Source organism: Coregonus clupeaformis, chromosome 18, assembly GCF_020615455.1.
Source record: "Coregonus clupeaformis isolate EN_2021a chromosome 18, ASM2061545v1, whole genome shotgun sequence".
NCBI lineage: Eukaryota > Metazoa > Chordata > Actinopteri > Salmoniformes > Salmonidae > Coregonus > Coregonus clupeaformis.
In genome coordinates this window covers 18,718,063-18,743,239 of record NC_059209.1, presented here as the reverse complement: position 1 = coordinate 18,743,239, position 25,177 = coordinate 18,718,063, and the positions used below count along the sequence as shown (strand labels likewise).

General features: G+C 41.8%; 1 protein-coding gene across 2 annotated transcripts; it reads left to right on the top strand.

Moving 5' to 3' along the window:
- The first annotated feature begins 1,325 nt into the window (after positions 1-1,325).
- On the top strand, positions 1,326-23,424 carry LOC121551946 (lysosome membrane protein 2). 2 transcript variants are annotated; one of them, XM_041864628.2, is made up of 13 exons: positions 1,327-1,829; positions 6,731-6,888; positions 7,259-7,406; positions 8,399-8,593; positions 9,843-9,934; positions 10,281-10,400; positions 12,436-12,614; positions 14,173-14,291; positions 16,841-16,914; positions 17,038-17,089; positions 17,346-17,498; positions 18,322-18,369; positions 21,885-23,424. In XM_041864628.2, exons 1-13 carry the CDS (start codon positions 1,707-1,709, stop codon positions 22,020-22,022), a joined length of 1,599 nt encoding a protein of 532 aa, XP_041720562.1. In that variant the 5' UTR covers positions 1,327-1,706; the 3' UTR covers positions 22,023-23,424. The 2 variants fall into 2 exon arrangements, with proteins under 2 accessions (XP_041720563.1, XP_041720562.1); XM_041864629.2 differs by lacking the exon at positions 18,322-18,369 and having other exon boundaries at positions 1,326-1,829.
- The last annotated feature ends 1,753 nt before the right edge of the window (positions 23,425-25,177 follow it).

Here is a 25,177-nt window from a genome sequence, read left to right as displayed (position 1 = left end):
GGTGCATTTTTGGAAACCTTGAGTTGGAGGAGCCCTGCCTCCCCCAGCCCGCCACCCCCAGTAAATGTCGAACTGTCCCTTATCTAAAAGTGTTCTTCATTTAATTGTTTTACTTGCCTTATTTGATTACTCTGCCTTGTTATTGGCCCTAGGCTACTCCCTCCACTCATTGCATTGATTACTGCATTGATTGAAATAATTGAGACACTATACAGTATAGACATAAATGTATCCGCATTTTGTCATTAGTGTTGAGGCAATAATCAATGGGAAGCATAGTAGCCTATTATTGTACAGATGGGGGAAATTGTATAACATTTAACAAGGGAGAACCAGAGGATAACTATTTGCTGAAGGTAGGAATTATTTCAAGATGTGTGTCTGTACTTATTTAGCGTTTTCTCTTTTTCCGTCGACCTTAGCTGGATTGAGTAGTCCGGGAATTTCCAGTCAGGTCTCTGAGCGCATCTGATTCACTTTGCCATTCCCCCTTTAAACAAGCCCCGCCCTGAAATCGGTCGATCAAATTCTGCAACACGCTCAACCTCGTCCGTCCAATCATAACCCACTGGGGGTGGTCTTAGGATGGTGGTCCGGGAGGCTGTTAGCCAATAAGGTTTACTGCTCAGTGAACAAACGGTTCACGTCAACTATTGTTGGTTCTCTGAATAACACATTATTCATGTTCATGTTGTAGTTATTTAAAGAGACATGATGAGGTGAGATAGCGGAATTTCATGTTGAGAAGTAACGGTCGGTTACTCCCAAACATGTATGAAGGCAGCATCATGTGTACATTAATTTAGCTAACTCCTCAACTCAGATGCACAGTTTTCAAATGTCTTATAGTTATGCAATAGTATATGCCACCCTGCTAAGTAGTGGCAGTAGTAGGCCTAGGCTACACTCAACACCAGTTTATAAAGTTAGCTAGCAGCAATCCTAGGGTGATATGTGAATGAGCATGCGATGCTAATTCATTCACAAGCTCCCTTCAGTACATTCACGTTGTTAGCCTCACTACTTCATAATATTACTTGCATAGTTTCATATGAAAGTGAATTGGTATGAAATTGTCAGAACCTTAAGTTTACTTTCAAATCGTTGCTTGGTTGAATGTATCCAAATACAAATCATTAGCTAACTATGTAGAGAAAATCAAGGGCAAATATATCTTAGGTATTTTAGTTTGTGCTGTCTTATTATGGTGCTTTAAAGTAAAACACTGACCTCAGCCACACAGAAAGCACGCTACATTTTAACATCATATACAGTCATTGATTTTAACACACCCACCGCGCAGCAGAAACCAAAACGACGCCTTGATCGAGTTCATTTGAATCTGGTAAGGAGGGAGTGGAGGTCACTGCGAGCTGCTATTTCTCCCGCTGCCTCAGAACAACACAGTCGATTCCCGTTAGGCACCGACTGTATGGGCAGAATAACAGCTTTTTTTGACAGCACTGAGTACCAGTATTTCTTATTACCGAAGACAGTTTGCGAGTAGATACCTACACATCAACGAGCAATTTTATATTCGTCTCAAGTGTTGTCTGTAGTGAGCAGGATGCAAAGTGAGAAGTAGCAGCTACCTTTGAGGAAAAGAAAGTCCAAATAAAGATCAGAACCTACAGTCAGTATTATCGTTACTGTTATAAGTAATTTCAAATTTGCCAAATTAGCTAGTTTGATAGTTGGCCAGCATCATGACTCGGAGATCATGTGCAATTTACGCTACTGGGTTTGTCTGCGCCCATCTACTGATAGTGGGCATCGCCTTGGTCGTGGCTCAAGTCTTCCAAACAATGATTTACAATCGGCTAAAAAAGGTGAGTTGTAACTTTTCCTCACTTCAAACATGCATTTTATAGTTTTTTGTAGTCTGGTGGCTTTAAATTGTTAACGTTTGTTGTGTTTGCACTGAACAGCAGACGGTGAGTCACATTTCCCATCCCTTGTAGGTACGGGTTTTCAACCTGGACTCAGGAGTAGACGTAACATAGTTAATGTATACTGGGCAATTCAATTAGTATGATATGTTACCTTTCATATGATATATGTGAATTTGTGGGTGTCCGTTATTATTTCATATGATATGTTATGAATTACAATTTGTATGATATGTTACGGATTGCAATGTGTACAATATGTTACGGATTGCAATTCATACAATATGTTGGCAAATTTGCAAAAAACGTATATGTTACGAATTCTAATTTGTTGTGGCTAATGTTGGCAAGGTGGCTAACGTTAGCTATGTATTTAACGTTAACTAGGCTAGGGGTTAGGGTTAGGAGTTAGGTTAAAGGGTTAGGGGATGGGTTAGCTTACATGCTAAGTAGTTGCAAAGTAACAAGTAGTAGCAAAGTTGTTTGTGATAAAATTCGAACACGCAACCTTTGATTTGCTAGACGTTGGCGTTATACCTTCTGTCTTATGTAACCATACCAAACGTAACATAGAATACTATTTTCAGTGTCCCGGTTTACTATGTTACATCTAGTCTGAGACCAAGCTGGAGCTTTAAATGTGATGTTAGCTAGCTAGCTACAGCATTGAGTTCCCTCAAACCTTATCTCCAGTCATTTACCCACCCAACATGGGTCAGTACAACATACCATGCTTTCCAAGTTCACCAATTTATGTGCTGCATTCTTTACCACCAACCAGGGATGGTTTTTGTGGTAGGACGCAACATTGTATCATTCATAAATCCGCAACATTGATTCAAACCTCTTGAACAGCTCTGCATGTAAACTCAGTGTATTGTAGTAGCCTATGGATGGAATCTCGCTGGCTGATTTACAATTCGGGGTATGCTCATGTCACAGTGCGTGGTGGTAACACCATCACCATGGATGGGTGCACTCAGAGCAAGCAACATGCTTTATTCCATCAATACAATAAACCCACTATAAATTCATTTGCTAAATCTCAAAGTCAAGCTTTATTATACACGATACAGATTATTTGAAATAGAACTGCTGCATTTTCAACTGCAGTGTATTCATCTTATTTACACGTCTGTGTCTCACAATATAATTGATTTGGGATTTAAAGTTATATGAGCTTTCCTAGTGGCTTATTGGGTTTATCAGTCAGTGGTTGTAGTAGGGTAGGAATTTCGTGGTTGTAGGAGGGTAGGGGGAGGTGTGTGCGTGCACATGGGTGGGGGAAGGGAGAGAGATCGTGAAGGCTCGGAGTCCTGCTCTCTTTTGAAATACTTTGCATTTCATTCTTCCCCGTCTTTGCTGAACAGGTTGAATACTACACTATAAAATAATCCCCCCAAAATGTCCTAGGGATCTGAACAGGTTCAATTTCTCTTTCTAAAACTGCCAACCTCAGCAGAAATGTCAAACTGACAGTGAGCGTATACAGACACAAACAGCCCAAGGTTCCCTGCCACAGTTTAATTGCTGCTGTTAAATTCACATCTGGGTTTATTTTGGATATGGTGGTGTCATCCTAGACCTAGAATACATAACATCATGAAATGAAACAAACAAAATATTGTTATCAAATATCAGCCTACCGGGTACTTTATGTTCAATAAAGTGTCTTATGTGGACATTGCCGGTGACTGAAAAGATAAATGAGAAATTAAGAAGTATTGTCCATTCACAACTGTACCACTTCTAAAACTGATCTGTTGTTTCGTGTCATAGTGCACTTTTAGAACAACTTTGCAGTAGCCTACCTAGAGGACTTCTGGTAAAAGGGCGTGGATGGGAGGAGTGTTAAATTCATGTAAGGAATCTGACGGACTCCTTGGCCTGGAGGCAGGATTTTTTTTGCTCAGACAGCAGTCATCTGTTTACTTGTTGTTTCAGCCCTGGCCTGATCTAGGTCTAGAGGACTGCTCTTCCAGGAAAAAAAAACCCTCTGCCCCTCCTCACACTATATTTTGGAGGGTAGAGTAAAAAACCTTCACAACAAATGTATAGGTGACAAACCTGTTTACTTTAATTCAAACGGGTTTTTGTCATCATTTATAGATGGGAAAACCAGAGAAAAATATGCCACTGAATATAATTTCTTATTATGTTGAGAACAGTTATCAAACCACAACTCCTGCATATACTTTGGCTTTAGTTGTTATGCTTGGATGTCCTTACCACTCACCATGTGACCCACCCCCACCCACCAGCTACACATAGTGAGTTAGATTTTTGATAAGATTGATAAACCGCAACCCTCTGTCCCTGCTTGCTTGTGAGATCAAGGTTTTAAGCATTTCTAAGAGCTAAATGATGTAGACATCACGTCTATGGAAGCCCTTTGAGAGACCTTCCTTTTTCAAGGTTGGTAAACACAGGAATTATTCTAATCTAGACCTTGGTTTTACCAAAAGTTCAAATGTTGTAAACACAGAAACTGTCACTCTTGAATTGTATCTGTTTGAAAGGGACTCAATTTTAATCTAGAAAAACTAAACAGACTTCACTGATTGCGAAATTTGGAAACTTGGTAGAACACTGCTGATGACTCTGAATCACGTGCTGTTGGTGTTTCCCTCACTCTCTCATTTTCTGTATGCAATCAGTGTTTGGCTTTAAACACATTCAATCCAACACACAGCATTGGAATAGGTGGCTTACTTTGGCTTTACTTTTTAATTCACCATTCAGGTGACTCAAATGATCTTGTAAAATAAAGGGAAATGTCTTTAACGTATGAAATAGGCTTTTTGTTACTTGTTCCAAAATAACTCAGGGATATTTTTCTTTAATGTGAAGCAATATTTCACTCCACAGCATTCATACTTTGCTGTACATCATTGATTATTCAATTTGAGTTGATTCACATTCAGGGCTCTAAATTGCGACCATGTTGGTCGCATATGCCCCTAGATATTTTATTTTGGGAGTACCAGTGCGACCAGAGAAAAAATCCCCCAGATAATAATTATTGTAATGATAGGTTTCACTGTGCAGTTGTTTCCTAGTGCCCTAGAGAAAAAAAACGTAGGTGCAGATTTGTTCAGTCCAAAGCCTACATTTTAAAGAATGCATCAGTGATTTGTATTTCTTGCAACTTTCTGAAGAAGAAATGGCATGGGAATGCAGCTGTCAACCACTTTGTGTAGCAAGTTAGTGATGCCGAAACAGCAGTCATTATATATATATATATATATATATATATATATATATATATATATATATATATATATATATATATATATATATATATATATTCTGGTGCTCCTAGATTTTATGTTGTGCTCCTAACCTTTTATTAGAACCCTGTTTACATTACTTGTGCTGGATACTAGCATATTTCACTGCCGCAATATGCCCACTCCAAGTTATGATCTTGTTTAAAACTGACTAGAATCTAAGTGAAGCAATAGGCTTCTGTTTTGCCCCTGAGGAGCATGCCCCCCAGTTCAATGCTCTAGCGAGAGAGTGGTGACCTTTGGCCCAGTTGTAAATAGTGTTTAATAATAATAATAATAATATGCCATTTAGCAGACGCTTTTATCCAAAGCGACTTACAATCATGTGTGCATACATTTTTACGTATGGGTGGTCCCGGGGATCGAACCCACTACCCTGGCGTTACAAGCGCCATGCTCTACCAATTGAGCTACGGGTTTTTCTCAGAATGTGTGTGTATGAGCCAAAATACTGTCCTATCATTTTATGACTTCATAGGGAGTATGCACCTCATTGTAATGTGTCATTCTACCATCTTATAATCATGGTTGGACTAAAGTCTTGACAGGAAACAAGTGTTTGTGCAACCCTGATGGGCCACACCTTAAAATAAACATCCTCTTTCAATCACTGAGCTTCGCTGAGCTTCTCTGAGACTTCAGCTGAGTGAGTGAGCTGTGTGAATGTTAAAGGCCTTTCTCAAGTACACCTCACTTTACTCAGAGGACAGAGAAAGCAATCAGGAACCCCTTATGTAAAGGACGGGGGAAGTGAGACATTTCTCACTTGAAGTTAGAAATACCGATTTCTCTATACAGTAGGCCCTATTGGTGTAGATTATTTACCGCTGTTTTATGGATCAACAGACAGCTTAACAGTAATTTGCTCTTTAGATTTGACAACCATGTTTCAACACGCTTCATTCATTCTAAGTGTTGAATGTCACTGCGTCAGTTTTAGTTACAGTTGAATTACCTTGTTGAAACTACTGTTTTCTAGTCCAGGCATGACGGCTAACTTTTAACCACTTTCCTGTATTCAGATGATGACTAATAGGACAGTGATGCCAGTCCATATTGTTTATTCAAACTGTCACGCTGCCATTATGGTGGGTGGCAATTTAGGCTTTTTGAGGATTGTCCTGAGCAAAATGCAAACATCTTTCTCATCCTGCTGAAGTCGACAGAGACTCCTCCTGTGCAGTTTTCACTCAGGTTTTCTGCTTGTACTGACAGTTATTCACCTGTGAAGGACTTTTCCCCCTCACCCTGTTTTGGTGTGCTGGCATAGGGTCTACACTACATTAATTGCAGTGTGTGCTCTTTCCTGGCATAACCTGAAAAGGATTGTTGCTGGATGATGCTGACGGAATCAAAAATGTAATTGCTTTTGAAAGCCAAAATATCCTTAGTTTAGAAATTAATGAGGAAACGTTTTTAAATAGCATTTTAGGCTAAATAGCTTTATATCCCTCCGGAATGTACTACCATAAACAGATTATGCTTGGAGATATCATTGTTGTTTTGGTCTGTCCTTGATCATTAACTGTATTTCTCTCTCTTTTTTTGTAGGAATTGACCTTGACTGAAGCGAGCCAAGTATTTGAGTCGTGGAAGAACCCGCCTCCTCCAGTCTACATGGAGTATTACTTCTTCAACGTGACCAACCCTGAAGTGTTCTTAGCAGGGGGCAAGGCAGCGGTCACCCAGATTGGACCTTACACTTACAGGTAGGTTGACAACACACTCACTGCTCTCCTTTCAAATGAGATGGCCTCAGTTCACAAAGGGCTTGAGGTCCACACTCGTAACTCAGACTTCAGTGGAACGCCTATATCGATACCAATGAAAGGTTTTTGCTAATATTTGTGTTTCATGTGCGTATCTCAAGTTAAGATTCGGTCCACAATGTATTTGTTTTATGATCTGTTCGTTTGATCATGGGAAGCTGGTGATGCAGGTTTTGGGAAAGTCATATTGACTGAATGTTGTTCCATGCTGCTGAACCTGCTCATGGACTTGTTTGAACTCGTTCACATGGGGGGGGGAAATATCTCTGTGGAACGACTTAACCTTTCTACCCACACCTTTCCATAACAGGGAATACAGACCCAGGGAAAATGTAACTTTCCTTGAAAATGGAACCAAGGTTTATGCCCTGAACCCCAAAAGCTTTGTCTTCGTCCCAGAGAAGTCCCGGGGTAATCCAGAGGTCGACATTCTGAGGACAGTCAACATCCCAGCTGTGGTGAGTTAGTGTGTGTGTCTCTCGGTCTCTGCTTGTTACCTCTACATACTTGTACAGTCTTCGCTTATGTACTGTATATTAGCTGCCATGGACATAGTATAGTATGTTGGGCGGCAGATGGACTAGCGGTTAAGAGCGTTGGGTCAGTAACCGAAAGGTCACTGGTTTGAATCCCGAGCCAACTAGGTTAAAAAACCTGCCGACGTGCCTTTGAGCAAGGCTCCAGGGTTGCAGTCAATAATGGCTGATCCTTGGGGGGTCTTCGAGGGGGGGATTGGAATATGCAAAAAACACATTTCCAATTCACATATGTGAAATAGGACAATGTAAGCACCCACCTAATAATAATAATTAATTATTATTATAAACTATGGTGCAACGCGGTTCTAAGAATACATAGAAACATGAAGGTGTGAATCATTCCACAACTGTTCTGTTTTGGTCAACTTTAACCTTTCGAGAGTCGCAGTATAACCACTATAACCATGTACTGACATTCCTTTACTGCACATGTATCAAACTCATTCCTCGGAGGGCCGAGTGTCTGCGGGTTTTCGCTCCTCCCTTGTATTTAATTGGTGAATTAAGGTCACTAATTAGAAAGGAACTCCCCTCACCTGGATGTGTAGGGCTTAATTGAAAGGAAAAAACTAAAACCCGCAGACACTCGGCCCTCCGTGGAATAAGTTTGACACCCCTGCTTTACTGCATCATTCCAGTAGACTTTCCAAGCATAATGCTAAACTCCGTTTTATGACATCTTGGTGACTTGTTCCTATAAACTTGTTACTTTATCGCAGACACTTCCGTGGACTTAATCCAATTTCCAATGACAAGAACCAGACCAGACGGCAACCAAAGCTATGGACTTACAAACGTTGTTTATGATTGTGTTGCATAGTGCCGTTGTGTTACTAGTGGAAATTGGGTGGTATGATCGAATGTGATCTCTAACCCCCTCTCTCTCTGTTTCCTCCCCTCTCCCTGGACAGGCGGTGATGAGCGAGCTGAACTCCTACTCCTTCCTGCTGCGTACCTTCGTCTCCATGTGGATGAACTCCATCGGTGTGGAAATCTTCATGACCCGCACCGTTCACGAGGTGCTATGGGGTTTCAAGGACCCTCTGCTCTCCAAAATCCACGCCATGAAGCCAGAGGTGGACGAGATGTTTGGACTGATGTGGAAGGTAAGCACTGTTTGTATTCAGTAAAAACCTTGAAATACTGTAATAAACCATATGCTCACTCAGATTACCCTTCAGAACTGGTCCTTGTTAATACAGTTATTCACTAAAGTTATAGCCTTAGCTAATGGCCGGTCTTGAAATTGGGATTTAGTAGAAGTTGTGACATTGCGCGATAAATCCTTTAGTCATCGGACCAGAAGGCGGTTGGTAGGGACTGGGACGAGGTCTTGTGGTGTCATCACATGATGAGAGTGAAAATGACAATATGCTGATGAAGCTTGCTTACTTCCCCTCTTTCTGGGAGACTCATGTCTGCTTTGGAGACTCGTGTCTGCTATTCTGCCTCAAGCAATAAGAAAGCAAACAGTCAGATTTAACAAACAAGTTCAGGGCATTATTTGGAAAATCCCCGAAAGAAGTAGACGTTGGGTAGAATTTTACCTATACCTAAACTTTCAAATCTCAATCTCAACTGTCAAAGCATTTACGTGGAAGGGACTTTTTATGGTTAGTTTGGCACTCTTAGTCTTACTGCTGCATATTAGGGTTGGGCGGTATCCAGATTTTTATACCGTCATACCTTTTCTGTACCATGCCGGGGTACAAGGTATTACCCGCACAAAACAATTTAGGCAACAGGGATCAGGACGGGATTGAATGTCTGCTGTAACCAAGAAGCTTCATCTTGACATCTAGCCACTTAGCTAGCAAGTTAGCAAACAAAAATGCATTGCTGGAGCCCTGAGCTGGAAATCATTTATTTGACACATCTTAGATTTGTTATAGTTATACTTCTAGTTATAAGCAGTGACGTAGCACGCACCCCTGCAGCAACACGCCCTGTTTTTAAAAAACGGTATTGAAAAGCATACCGTCTGTATTTAGAAATATCCCAGTATACGGTATATCGCCCAAACCTACTGCCTATAAAACTGTATTATGAGAAAGGGAAAACGGAACTGGATAGGCAGGTACAGTAATACAGTGGCATTTTTATTTGAGCCTCTAGAGCACAATATTCCCCGTCAGTACATTTCCAACGACGACAACCAGCCGCTTTAAACACGGAAATTACTTCCCAATTTACGTAACATCAATAAAGGAAGACGTTCTAACTTTAACATTGCTTATTAAAGGTTGTTTGTCTGTTTCTAATTCTGTACCTGTCCACTGTTCCCCTGTTTGTTGGATGTATTTGTTTTGATATGACATTCTAACTGAACTATTGTCGCTCTCTTTCTCCTCCCAGAAAAATGGAACTCACGAAGGAGAGTTTGTGTTCCTGACTGGCGAACGGGACTACATGGAATATGGCAGAATAGACACATGGAACGGGCTGACGTAAGGACCCTTTTCCTCAGTTTTTCCACCTTCATGTTGTTGTGAGGAATGGATATCAAGAAAGTTTCTCATGTCAGCATTTTGCTTTTTGGTCGTTGCCCCGGCCATTGGGTTTACTCATTGAACAGGGATGACTTGTTATCTTTCCAATTCAAGTATTCAAAGTCCAAGGATAAACCCAGTTGTTCCCTGTCATGACAGAGCAGATTGCAAAACCTTATGTTTAATGGCTTCCAGGCAGTTGAAATGGAATCAGTATTTGGTCCCGTTGTGTTACAATAACCTTATGTAGACAAAGGCTTCCAGTTGATGTCTAACATTTCCCCTACCTTTCCCCTACCAACAGTGAAATGTCATGGTGGTCCTCTAACCAGAGCAACATGATCAACGGCACGGATGGCAGTGTGTTCCACCCTCTGTTATCCAGGAAAGAGCTGCTGTACATCTTCGCTGCTGACCTCTGCAGGTACGTCACAGTCGTATCTCCAAATCTTGTATTATCGGTAGTTTATGATTTATTTACAGTCAAAGCAGCAAGTACAAAGAGGGGCAGTGGTTTAGGTGATAGCCAGACTGATAAACAACTGTAGAAGACGCCACACCCTGATCATGGTAAAAAGTGTGAGCTGAGCATGGCGTGAGGAGAAACTGGAAAAACGGCACATGATATGAAAAAGAAGCTTTGATTCAATCATGTACTTTGTCTTCTCATAGTTACCCAATGCTCAGCACAGTATGTGACACATTTGGGACCACCGTCCTCACACTCTTCTCTGGAAATGACGTGTAGATCTGAATGAAGAATTCCAAAATCCTGCCATAATTTCGATGTGATGAGAAAGTCCTACTACAGTGGGGAGAACAAGTATTTGATACACTGCCGATTTTGCAGGTTTTCCTACTTACATGTAGAGGTCTGTAATTTTTATCATAGGTACACTTCAACTGTGAGAGACGGAATCTAAAACAAAAATCCAGAAAATCACATTGTATGATTTTTAAGTAATTAATTTGCATTTTATTGCATGACATAAGTATTTGATCACCTACCAACCAGTAAGAATTCCGGCTCTCACAGACCTGTTAGTTTTTCTTTAAGAAGCCCTCCTGTTCTCCACTCATTACCTGTATTAACTGCACCTGTTTGAACTCGTTACCTGTATAAAAGACACCTGTCCACACACTCAATCAAACAGACTCCAACCTCTCCACAATGGCCAAGACCAGAGAGCTGTGTAAGGACATCAGGGATAAAATTGTAGACCTGCACAAGGCTGGGATGGGCTACAGGACAATAGGCAAGCAGCTTGGTGAGAAGGCAACAACTGTTGGCGCAATTATTAGAAAATGGAAGAAGTTCAAGATGACGGTCAATTACCCTCGATCTGGGGCTCCATGCAAGATCTCACCTCGTGGGGCATCAATGATCATGAGGAAGGTGAGGGATCAGCCCAGAACTACACGGCAGGACCTGGTCAATGACCTGAAGAGAGCTGGGACCACAGTCTCAAAGAAAACCATTAGTAACACACTACGCCGTCATGGATTAAAATCCTGCAGTGCACGCAAGGTCCCCCTGCTCAAGCCAGCGCATGTCCAGGCCCGTCTGAAGTTTGCCAATGACCATCTGGATGATCCAGAGGAGGAATGGTAGAAGGTCATGTGGTCTGATGAGACAAAAATAGAGCTTTTTGGTCTAAACTCCACTCGCTGTGTTTGGAGGAAGAAGAAGGATGAGTACAACCCCAAGAACACCATTCCAACCATGAAGCATGGAGGTGGAAACATCATTTTTTGGGGATGCTTTTCTGCAAAGGGGACAGGACGACTGCACCGTATTGAGGGGAGGATGGATGGGGCCATGTATCGCGAGATCTTGGCCAACAACCTCCTTCCCTCAGTAAGAGCATTGAAGATGGGTCGTGGCTGGGTCTTCCAGCATGACAACGACCCGAAACACACAGCCAGGGCAACTAAGGAGTGGCTCCGTAAGAAGCATCTCAAGGTCCTGGAGTGGCCTAGCCAGTCTCCAGACCTGAACCCAATAGAAAATCTTTGGAGGGAGCTGAAAGTCCGTATTGCCCAGCGACAGCCCCGAAACCTGAAGGATCTGGAGAAGGTCTGTATGGAGGAGTGGGCCAAAATCCCTGCTGCAGTGTGTGCAAACCTGGTCAAGACCTACAGGAAACGTATGATCTCTGTAATTGCAAACAAAGGTTTCTGTACCAAATATTAAGTTCTGCTTTTCTGATGTATCAAATAATTATGTCATGCAATAAAATGCAAATTAATTACTTAAAAATCATACAATGTGATTTTCTGGATTTTTGTTTTAGATTCCGTCTCTCACAGTTGAAGTGTACCTATGATAGAAATTACAGACCTCTACATGCTTTATAAGTAGGAAAACCTGCAAAATCGGCAGTGTATCAAATACTTGTTCTCCCCACTGTACACGTCTTGTGTCCATAACCTTATTCCCACTTCTCCCTGTGGTCTAGGTCTATCCATCTGGGTTATGTTGAGGATGTGGAAGTGAAGGGCATCCCAGCCTACCGCTTCGCCCCTCCACATGACGTCCTGCAGAGTCCTGAGGAGAACCCTACCAACGCCGGCTTCTGTGTGCCAGCTGGGGACTGCCTTGGCACCGGGGTGCTTAAAGTCAGTGTTTGCCGAGAAGGTAAGAGACTGTTCATCACCCTGTTGCAACCCTGGTTTGGATAACAAAGCATGCGCCCCACTTACCCACTGTTTTGATTTGACTAACAACATAACCTATTTTTTTGGACTGAAAAGAATACCCCAGTCAGTCCAGTTCTAGCTGCAATAAATATCAGAAATTCCCATGTTTGACTATGCAGATTTTACAATAGTGTAGATGGTGAATGATTAACTCTGGATGAGGGCTATAAAACACTTGAATTGCCTGCATAGCTATGAACTTGAGGGCTAGGATAAGGCATATCTCTAAATAGTTTCCCCTCATAAAACAATCGATGTACAAACACATGGTATATAAATGCACTACTGTAACCCTTAAGTCTCGTGGGGGGAGTAGATCTATCTTTAAGTCCCATACTGTATGTGTGTTAAGAAACATCCGCATTTGCGGTGTGGTGCAGCAGAGAAAGTTCAACAATCTGGATGCTGTTATGACTGAGTAATCTCAGGGCTACAAGTGAACTAGGGCCCTTGTTAATGCCTTTTGTTGGTATGAATTTCATTTGTCAGATATTGCAGTTTAGAGTCGTTTCCATATTCCTTAGTGAGGGTTATTAACTCACTCAAGTTGTACCACAGAATGAAATGGAACACATTATGTTGTGTCTCTGAGGTAGTACCTTGTGGAACTTCAGAATGGTCATTCTGACCTCAAAGGAATTGTTTTTCTCTTGGGTTGTGAAAAACGGCCATCATTTCACCGTGTCATCTTATCAGAACCTGTCCGGTATGGGCTGCCTTTCCAATGACAAGGAAGGAACTCAACACATATTTTTGCTATCTGTTCCGCTATCTCTGTGCTTGGGTTATAATACCAGATAGCACACATTAGCAATCTCTCACATCTGTCCATGATATTTGTCCTTGATATTTCCTTTTTAGATCCTCAATATTCAAACATTTGACTTTGTTTTGCTTAATCGTCCCTGATGGAAGTCCAGGATAAGGATATAGGTTATTTGAGCATAGCTGAGGGTGCTGCTTGTGGTGTTTTGTCTCTTAAAGGTCCAATGCAGCCGTTTCTCAATATCAAATAATTTCTGGGTAACAATTAAGTACCTTACTGTGATTGTTTTAAATTAAAATGGTAAAAAACAAACAAAAATAGCTTCTTGGCAAAGAGCAAAGACTGTTTGGGAGTGGTCTGAGTGGGGAGAAAAAAATAGGTGCTGTTATTGGCAGAGCGGTTGGGAACTCTCTTTCTTATTGGTCTATTAACTAATTTAGTGCCTGGTGTTGCAGACCAAAACTCCATCCCACCAAAATAGGCTGAAATTCTATCTGCAATATTAAACCTGATCTACCCCCTAAATTTTTTTTTAAATAATTGCCTGAAATTTAAGGCGCTCTTTTCAAACCGCTCTTACACTAAAAGGGCATTATCATAATTTTCACAATTTCACAGTATTATTCCAACCAAAGAGTGGATATTTAGATAACACAGAATATGCACATTTTTGACTGCACTGGGCCTTTTAAATCATGTTTCACCCCCATCTCCTTCCTCTTGTCCATAGGTGCTCCTATTGTGGTGTCATTCCCCCACTTCTATCAGGCAGATGACAAGTACATTAACGCTGTTGAAGGACTGAGCCCCAACAAGGAGGAGCATGAGACTTACCTTGACCTTAATCCAGTATGAACAAACATTTTATCTAACATCTAAAGTCATAAGGCCAATATGTGGGATATGTTATGGGGCCTAAACTAAGTGCCCAGTTTATTAGGTACACCCATCTAGTACCGGGTCAAACCCCCCTTTAGCCATGAAGGGATGCACCTGGTCAGCAACAATGTTCAGATACACTGTGGCGTTCAAACGTTGCTCGATTGGTATCAAGGGATCTAACGTGTGCCAGGAAAACACTCCCCACTCCCCACTCCATTACACCACCTCCACCAGCCTGTACCGTTGACACCAGGCAGGATGGGGCCATGGACTCGTGCTGCTTACGCCAAATCCTGACTCTGCCATCAACATGACACAACAGGAACCAGGATTTGTGTTCCTGTTTGGCCCGCCTGTTAGCTTGCACGATTCTTGCCATTCTCCTTCGACCTCGCTCATCAACAAGCTGTTTTCACCCACAGGACTGCTGCTGACTGGATGTGTTTTGCTTGTTGCACCATTCTCGGTAAACCCGAGACACTGTCGTGCGTGAAAAGCCCAGGAGGCCGGCCGTTTCTGACATACTGGAACCGGCGCGCCTGGCACCGACGATCATACCACGCTCAAAGTCGCTTAGGTTACTCGTTTTGCCCATTCTAACGTTCAATCGAACAGTAACTGAATGCCTGTTTGACTGCTTTATATAGCAAACCACGTCCACGTGACTCAGGAGCAAGCCATTTTCATGAACGGGGTGGTGTACCTAATAAATACTGTTTACATAGTCTCAATCTGATAACAAATATACTGTATTTAGTAGCTGTGTGAAATTTTGTACAGTTGAAGTCGGAAGTTTACATACACTTAAGTTGGAGTCATTGAAAGTCGTTTTTCAACCACTCCACAAATTTCTTGTTAACAAACTATCGTTTTGGCAAGTCGGTTAGGACATCTACTTTGTGCATGACACAAGTAATTTTTCCAACAATTGTTTACAGACAGATTATTTCACTTATAATTCACTGTATCACAATTCCAGTGGGTCAGAAGTTTACATACACTAAATTGACTGTGCCTTTAAACAGCTTGGAAAATTCCAGAAAATGATGTCATGGCTTTAGAAGCTTCTGATAGGCTAATTGACATCATTTGAGTCAATTGGAGAGGTACTAGTGGATGTATTTCAAGGCCTACCTTCAAACTCAGTGCCTCTTTGCTTGACATCATGGGAAAATCAAAAGAAATCAGCCAAGACCTCTGAAAACAAATTGTAGACCTCCACAAGTCTGGTTCATCCTTGGGAGCAATTTCCAAATGCCTGAAGGTACCACGTTCATCTGTACAAACAATAGTACGCAAGTATAAACACCATGGGACCACACAGCCGTCATACCGCTCAGGAAGGAGACACATTCTGTCTCCAAGAGAAGAACGTACTTTGGTGCAAAAAGTGCAAATAAATCCCAGAACAACAGCAAAGGACCTTGTCAAGATGCTGGAAGAAACAGGTACAATAGTATCTATATCCACAGTAAAACGAGTCCTATATCGACATAACCTGAAAGGCCGCTCAGCAAGGAAGAAGCCACTGCTCCAAAACCGCCATAAAAAAGCCAGACTATGGTTTGCAACTGCACATTGGGACAAAGATCGTACTTTTTGGAGAAATGTCCTCTGGTCTGATGAAAAAAAAATAGAACTGTTTGGCCATAATGACCATCGTTATGTTTGGAGGAAAAAGGGGGTTGCTTGCAAGCCGAAGGACACCATCCCAACCGTGAAGCACGGGGGTGGCAGCATCATGCTGTGGGGGTGCTTTGCTGCAGGAGGGACTGTTGTACTTCACAAAATAGATGGCATCATGAGGAAGGAAAATGATGTGGATATATTGAAGCAACATCTCAAGACATCAGTCAGGAAGTTAAAGCTTGGTCGCAAATGGGTCTTCCAAATGGACAATGACCCCAAGCATACTTCCAAAGTTGTGGCAAAATGGCTTAAGGACAACAAAGTCAAGGTATTGGAGTGGCCATCACAAAGCCCTGACCTCAATCCTATAGAAAATGTGTGGGCAGAACTGAAAAAGCGTGTGCGAGCAAGAAGGCCTACAAACCTGACTCAGTTACACCAGCTCTGTCAGGAGGAATGGGCCAAAATTCACCCAACTTATTGTGGGAAGCTTGTGGAAGGCTACCCGAAATGTTTGACCCAAGTTAAACAATTTAAAGGCAATGCTACCAAATGCTAATTGAGTGTATGTAAACTTCTGACCCAGTGGGAATGTGATGAAAGAAATAAAAGCTTAAATAAATCATTCTCTACTATTATTCTGACATTTCACATTCTTAAAATAAAGTGGTGATCCTAACTGACCTAAGACAGGGCATTTTTACTAGGATTAAATGTCAGGAATTGTGAAAAACTGAGTTTAAATGTATTTGGCTAAGGTGAATGTAAACTTCCAACTTCAACTGGATGTGTGTTTATGCAGTACCAGTTGATTATTACGATTTGCTGTCTCCATATTGGAAAGGACAAGATGTAACTGCATGTTTCATTTTATTTTGTATTTCTAGACCACTGGTGTCCCCATCCGTGCCTGCAAGAGAGCCCAGCTCAATATCATTTTGAACAGAGTTCCAGGCTTCCCGTAAGTAAAAATCAGAACAGTTTTCCACACTTTGAAGCCTGATCTTTTTTCACTCAATTCGTATGAGGGATGAGAAGGCCCATTGTTGAACCTCGAGTTCTCACTGCATTTTCTCTTCTGCAGCAAAACCAAACATCTAAAGGAGATAATTTTCCCTATCATGTTTGTCAATGAGGTAAGACATATATCCTCCATCCCTCACTCTCCAATTTATTTTGTGAAATTCAGTCGGTCTCACGCGCAGCGTAGAAATGTCAAATTAAGTTGTATCAGACATTGAAAAAATCTAGAAATATAGCCAGAGATAACCCTTTATTACTGGTCTATTATTAAGACTAGTTAATAACTGGTTTACAGCATCCATTAATAACACCAGTTAATAACATAGTAAAGACAGGTTGATAACCTTAGTGAACCCCCACCTCCCCCAGACGGCCACTATCGACGATGACTCTGCTGCCCAGATGAGGACCCTGCTGCTCATCGTGACCCTGGTGTCCAACTTCCCTTTGCTCATCGTGGGCATGGGCGCCATCCTGCTCATAGTCTTCGTCATCCTGGTCTGCAGGTCTCGCCAGAAGAAGGTAAGACCTCCCCTCTACCCTTGCACTTACTCCCAGGACACCCCAAACAAGAATATTCATTAGCTTCTCTGAAATATAGTGTAAATTGTACATTTCATTAACAATTGGGCACTTCACTCACAATATGTCAGTTGTTGTGAAGGATTTCATAAGTGATTAGTCTATAGGGGTGCAATGACACAACAAAGGTTTTATGTTAGCTTTGACTGTGTTCCATGTTTATCTGTTTATATACCATTTATTCTTCTATATTAACATCACTGGTCTGGTGACTGAGGGTAACCTCACATAGTCAGCAGGTCCTACCTCCTGTAATGTCTGTATGAAATGTTATTCCGGCTGGCGTTTCTAACAATTGAAACCACTGATGTCAGAACAGGAAGTATATATCTGAATTGAGCAGTTCCCCGTTGGCAGACTGTCACAATGATAACAGTGTATAGTCTACAGTGGCGTACAGGCACTGAACTCAAGTAATCCTGTAGAATAGCCAGTGTACTTTCAACACTTACGTGTTTGTCTAGGTTAGTCGATCTGACCCCTTGTGCATGACTCCATTCCCCACCCATCAGTCATGACTCAGATAGATAAGAGTTAGCTTAGTATCTTCCCCACATGGTTCAACAACAGACATAGGCCTGCCTACATGTTCATGCTGAGAAACAAAATAGGAGTTCACATCACAGACAGAGAATTGGTATTTTAAAGTATTCAGATAAATATTGTTTTATCAAATAAAGCTATTATAAAGAACTGTATAGTTACCATATTATGATAAAACATTTCTGTAACCCCCCCCCCCCCTTTTTCCTTTCTGTTTTAGAATGAAGTAAAACGTATTGATTTTACTGAAGCTTTTCATTCTTTTACTGTAAGTCTTCATTTTGCTTCGTTTGCTATTTTCTTTGAGCTGTTAGCAATTCTTGCTTGTTGCTTATCATTTAAAATTATCTTTAGGGATTATATATGGCCAAAAGTATGTGGACACCTGCTCGTTGAACATCTCATTAAAAAATCATGGGCATTACTATGGAGTTGGTCCCCCCTTTGCTCTTATAACAGCCTACACTCTTCTGGGAAGCCTTTCAACTAGATGTTGGAACATTGCTGCGGGGACTTGCTTCCATTCAGCCACAAGCATTAGTAGAGCATGGCGCTTGTAACGCCAGGGTAGTGGGTTCGATCCCCGGGACCACCCATACGTAAAAATGTATGCACACATGACTGTAAGTCGCTTTGGATAAAAGCTGCTAAATGGCTTATTATTATTATTATTATTAGTGAGGTCGGGAACTAATGTTGGGCGATTAGGCCTGGCTTGCAGTCACAAAGGTGTTCAATGGGGTTGAGGTCAGGGCTCTGCAGACCAGTCAAGTTCTTCCACACCGATCTCGACAAACCATTTCTGTATGGACCTTGATTTGTGCACGGGGGCATTGTCATGCTGAAACAGGAAAGGGCCTTCCCCAAACTGTTGCCACGAAGTTGGAAGCACAGAATCGTCTAGAATGTCATTGTATGCTGTAGCATTAAGATTTCCCTTCACTGGAACTAAGGGGCCTAGTCTGAACCATGAAAAACAGCCCATGACCATTCCTCCTCCATCAAACTTTAAAGTTTGCACTATGCATTCGGGCAGGTAGCGTTCTCCTGGCATCTGCCAAACACAGATTTGTCCGTCGGACTGCCAGATGGTGACGCGTGATTCATCACTCCAGAGAACGCGTTTCCACTTCTCCAAAGTCCAATGGCGGCAAGCTTTACACCACTCTGGCCGGCGCTTGGCATTGCGCATGGTGATCTTAGGCTTGTGTGCGGCTGCTCTGCCATGGAAACTAATTTCATGAAGCTCCCGACGAACAGTTCTTGTGCTGACGTTGCTTCCGAAGGCAGTTTGGAACTCGGTCGTGAGTGTTGCAACCGAGGACAGAATTTTTTTGCCCGCTACGGTCCTGTTCTATGAGCTTGTGTGGCCTACCACTTTGAGGCTGAGCCGTTGTTGCTCCTAGACCTTTCCACTTTACAATACCAGCACTTACAGTTGACTGGGGCAGCTCTAGCAGGGCACAAATTTGACGAACTGACTTGTTGGAAAGGTGGCATCCTATGACGGTGCCACGTTGAAAGTCACTGAGCTCTTCAGGAAGGCCGTTCTACTGCTATTGTTTGCCTATGGTGATTTGCATGGCTGTGTGCTCGATTTTATACACCTGTCAGCAATGGGTGTGAAATAGCAGAATCCACAAATTTGAAGGGGTGTCCACATACGTGTGTGTGTGTGTGTGTGTGTGTGTGTGTGTGTGTGTGTGTGTATACTGAACAAATATATAAACGCAACATGTAAAGTGTTGGTCCCATTTTTCATGAGCTGAAATAAAATATCCTGGAAATTTTCCATACGCGCAAAAAGCTTATTCATCTCCTTTTCTTTGTACAAATTTGCTTACATCCCTGTTAGTGAGCGTTTCTCCTTTGCCAAGATAATCCATCCACCTGGACAGGTGTGGCATATCAAGAAGCTGATTAAACAGAATGATCATTACAAAAGGCCACTCTAAAATGTGCCGTTTTGTCATACAACATAATGCCACAGATGTCTCAAGTTTTGAGGGAGCGTGCAATTGGCATGCTGACTGCAGGAATGTCCACCAGAGCTGTTGCCAGAGAATGAAAATGTAGATTTCTCTACCATAAGCCGCCTCCAACGTCGTTTTAGAGAATGTTGCAGTACATCAACCGGCCTCACAACCGCAGACCATGTGTAACCACGCCAGCCCATGACCTCCACATCCGGCTTCTTCAACTGTGGGATCGTCTGAGGAAGGGGAGGGGGGGTGCTGAAGGGTATTTATTTCTGTAAAAAGCCCTTTTGTGGGGAAAAACTCATTCTGATTGGCTGGGTCTGGCTACCCAGGCCCACCCATTGCTGCGCCCCTGCCTAGTCATGTGAAATCCATAGGTTAGGGCCTAATGAATTTATTTCAATTGACTGATTTCCTTCTATGAACTGTAACTCAGTAAAATCTTTGAAATTGTTGCATTTATATTTTTGTTCAGTATGTATGTATGTATGCATACATACACTGAACAAAAATATAAGTAATTGAAATAAATTCATTAGGCCCTAATCTATGGATTTCACATGACTGGGAATACAGATATGCATCTGTTGATCACAGATTACTTAAAAAGAAAAAAGGTAGGTGCGTGGATCAGAAAACCAGTCAGTATCTGGTGTGACCACAATTTGTTTCATGCAGCGCGACACATCTCCTTCGCATAGAGTTGCTCAGGCTGTTAATTGTGGCCTGTGGAATGTTGTCCCACTCCTCTTCAATGGCTGTGCAAAGTTGCTGGATATTGGCGGGAACTGGAACACACGGTCATACATGTCCATCCAGAGCATTCCAAACATGTTCAATGGGTGACATGTCTGGTGAGTATGGAGGCCATGGAAGAACTGGGACAGTTTTAGTTTCCAGGAATTGTCTACAGATCCTTGCGACATGGGGCCGTGCATTATCATGCTGAAACATGAGTTGATGGCGGCGGATGAAAGGCACGACAATGGGCCTCAGGATCTCGTCACGGTATCTTTGTGCATTCAAATTGCCATCGATAAAATGCAATTGTGTTCCTTGTCCATAGCTTAAACCTGCCCATACCATAACCCCACCACCACCATGGGTCACTCTGTTCACAACGTTGACATCAGCAAACTGCTCACCCACACAACATCATACATGTGGTCTGCGGTTGTGAGGCCGGTTGGACGTACTGCCAAATTCTCTAAAATGACGTTGGAGGCGGCTTATGGTAGAGAAATCAACATTCAATTCTCTTGCAACAGCTCTGGTGGACATTCCTGCAGTCAGCATGCCAATTGCACACTCTCTCAAAACAAAATTGCACATTTTAGAGTGGCCTTTTATTGTCCCCAGCACAAGGTGCACCTGTGTAATGATCATGCTGTTTAATCAGCTTCTTGATATGCCACACCTGTCAGGTGGATGGATTATCTTGGCAAAGGAGAAATGCTCATTAACAGGGATGTAAACAGATTTGAGCACAAGTGTGTATGGAACATTTCTGGGATCTTTTATTTCACATTTTACATGTTGCATTTATATTTTTGTTCAGTGTATATCTATCTCATTCCTGCTTCATATTATATTTTTTATTTAAGTTAAGTATTTTAGGTTTGGTGGTTTTGTACAGTGACATTAATTCATGATTCATCCTCCATTAGTTTATTCTATAACATTGCATTAAACATTTCATTTTCATGTGTATAACATTTCCAATTTAGTTATAAGTATATAACTGGTTGTTGTTTTCATGGTGGAATTCTGCTTTGTCCTTTACAAAATGTTCTTCCCTCTCCAGACGGCAAAAGACGAAACTGCCTACACACAAGTCAGCGATAAACCAGAGGTTGAACCATCAGACAACAACCACACCAACCAGCCAATGAGGAACGGCTCCTACATCGCCATGTCTCCTGTGGAGGCTCAGAAGTGTTGATGGAGGCTGCAGTGTGTGGAGGGGAGGGGCAGGCGGAGCAGCCTGGGCGTGGTATTATAACCAAGGCAGGGTTTTGCAGTGAGGACAGGGGTTTTCACTTTTGGGGACTGTCCTACTCTCCTGCTGAGCATGGCCTTTCTTCCTGCCATAGTGCAAAACAACATCTCCGGTCTACTACTATTGTCACTCTTCTTGTTCCTGTCGAGCTCAGCACTGGGTTCATGACGGAACACTAGTTATCTCAGCCAGGACAAAAGGTTTTTTGAGTTTTTTCTGCACTTTGAGGGAATAAGTAGAATATTAGGCAGTATTCTCAGTGATCAACAACCACTGAGCAACCACTATCAGCCTTCTAACAGGGCTCAAAGAGCACTGACTGACTCTAGTATTTACCTGAACAATGAAGACCAGAGGGTCCTCTAACATTTCTTTGTATCAGTATTTGTGAGGTTACCTCCAAAACAAGCAAACAGATTAAAACCTTTGCTCCTAAAGTGAAATAGTATGACTAGTAGTATTCCCTCCCTCCCTGTAACTGAGTTTAGTGACTCAGAATGTGGTTTTGCTAACAAAACTGTGTACTTACTTACCATATCCTTTTTGTAGAAAAAAACGATAGAAGGAAAAAAAAATGAAATGGACTGAGCCAAACTATTTATATTATATTTTGCATTTTCCTGAGATAAATCAGTCAGTTCACGTACCCAAGTTGTCATCAAACAGAATTTGTGACTGTGTGTGTGTGCATGTCTTACACTGTAGTGTCCTGTTTTGATTGGACTGTTTTGATTGGACTATGGGTGACTATTTTGCTTGACGCAGGCACTGTGTAGTATGACAACTGAGAGTTAACACAGCATTTTTGGAAACATTTTGAAGACATGTCAAAGTCCTCAGAAGATAAGGCATTAGTAGATAGCTGCTTTTCCCATTGTGTTGTTAGGGGATTGTACCTATAGCCGAAGTAGATATGCCGTAAACTTGAATCTAATATTCAAAATGGAAGACAAACCTACAGTACAAGGGAGACTTGAACCTACTTTCTGCCTTACAATTGTTCCGTTTGTTGGTTCTTTATGTGGATATGGTAAAAAGCTGGATATCTTAGTTGTACATACGTAATGGGGAAATGTTAGCTACCTCTGACCTAATCCAGCAAGTAGTCAAAGGTGTGTCTAAGACAAACATTTTTTAAACAACAGTCGACCCACATTGTGTGTCTGTACTAATACTTAGGATGAGCACAATTTGGATTGCTAATACAGTCCTCATAACAAGGTAACAGGTCTTCACATAGACTGTACCCTGCTAGAAGCATATTATACATGTTATATTTACATTTTTTGCATTGTTTTGTTACTTAACTCTGCATTGTTGGGAAAGGGCTCGTAAGTAAGCATTTCACGGTAAAGTCTACACCTGTTGTATTCAGCGCATGTGACCAATAAGATTTGATTTGAACACAGACGGGTGCCCTGTAAAGAAGAAAATAAGTGATTTCTAGAATAAACAGTCAGGCCCTGCACACTGCTTCTGCTGTGCATGTTATGTCGAACAGAGTCAACTGGCTAGCCAAGGAGCTTCAGGTATTCAGACAAACATGGCACTTGAATCACTATTTGTCTTATGTTATGTTTTTTGTTGCTGTCGTTGGTCACTAGTCTCTGTGTTGTGTCAAGGCTTTTGGCAGTTGCTTCTGGAAAAAATGAACTAAGTCCATAATACTGTCAACTTGGAAATGTGATTCCTGCACTTTCCAAAAAAAGAAAACGTGCCCTGTATTTTTTTGGCCATGTTATGTAAAATGCAATGGTCCTTCAGTGCATTTCAGTGGTTTGACCCAGGGTTGTTTTTCTTTGGTTCCTGAGGTGTAATTCTAGATGGACACTTTGCCTTTGTTACTTGCTTTTCAGTACATTTAATATTTTTCTTTATCTATTATTGCTGCAAATAATTGCCATAACCTATGGGCTTGTATTTTTCTGTGGATAAACCATCCATGCTCATATTCTGTTTAGGGTTGTTCCAACAGAAACTGGTATCAACGCTTCTGAATTGATAAGTCTGGTCTGTGAACTCTTTAAATGTTGAAGATTATTTGAGCATAGGATACAATGCCCAAAGCTTGCTGCCATTTACTGGAATTAGCAGATAACTATAGATAGCAAAATTGTAACATCAAGTATCATGGTTTTTAACACCACTTCTGTTAACTGATGATGCTTTGATCTCAGTTGTAATTGTGGCAGACAAAGTGGCTGAAGAATTGTCCATATTGAGATCATTTTTATATTTGTTGTACTTGTTTCTGTGGGTGATGATAGCTTGGGTTGGTAAAACTGGAAACTATGTCTGTGGAGGTCTAGATGGATGCCCTAGTAAACAAATGAAGGAGAGTTGTTCAAGCATTAGTTTGTTTGGTTGTGCCATTAAGGATGCCTGTCAGACATGGCTTTGGGGATGTACTCTGATAAACTGGTCATGATTATATATCAAGAACCAATTCACAATAGGCCTTCTTTTCAGTTTGAAACCTACTGTACGGACACACAGGCAATCATTGCCTTGTGCAAGCATGGTGTCACGATCGTCGATAGAGGAAGTGGACCAATGCGCAGCGTGAGATGCGTACATATTTTATTAGTACACCACACAAACAAAACAACAAACGATACGAAACGTGAAGTCCTTGGTTACAATACAAACCATACGGTACACACAAACCAAAAGGAACAAGAAACCACACCAAACGAATGCCTAACGGCTACCTAAGTATGGCTCCCAATCAGAGACAACGAGCTACAGCCGTCTCTGATTGGGAGCCACCCTGGCCAACATAGAAATGCAAAAACTAGACCCACAACCTACAACACAAAACATAGAAACTAACAACCTGGCTCAACATACGAGAGTCCCCAGAGCCAGGGCGTGACACATGGCTGTACTTGTATAATCATCACAGTATATCATACTATCCTTTATTGACTTGAACATATAAGACCTTAAACCTGAGAGCCATGTGTGTGTTATGTGCTTAACGGTGCGCATGCGCGTGCACACACACACACACACACACACACATCTGAGACACTGTCTGACTGACTAGTCCCATTCACCTTTGTACTCAATCATTCAAGTCCATTCGCTCCCCTGTG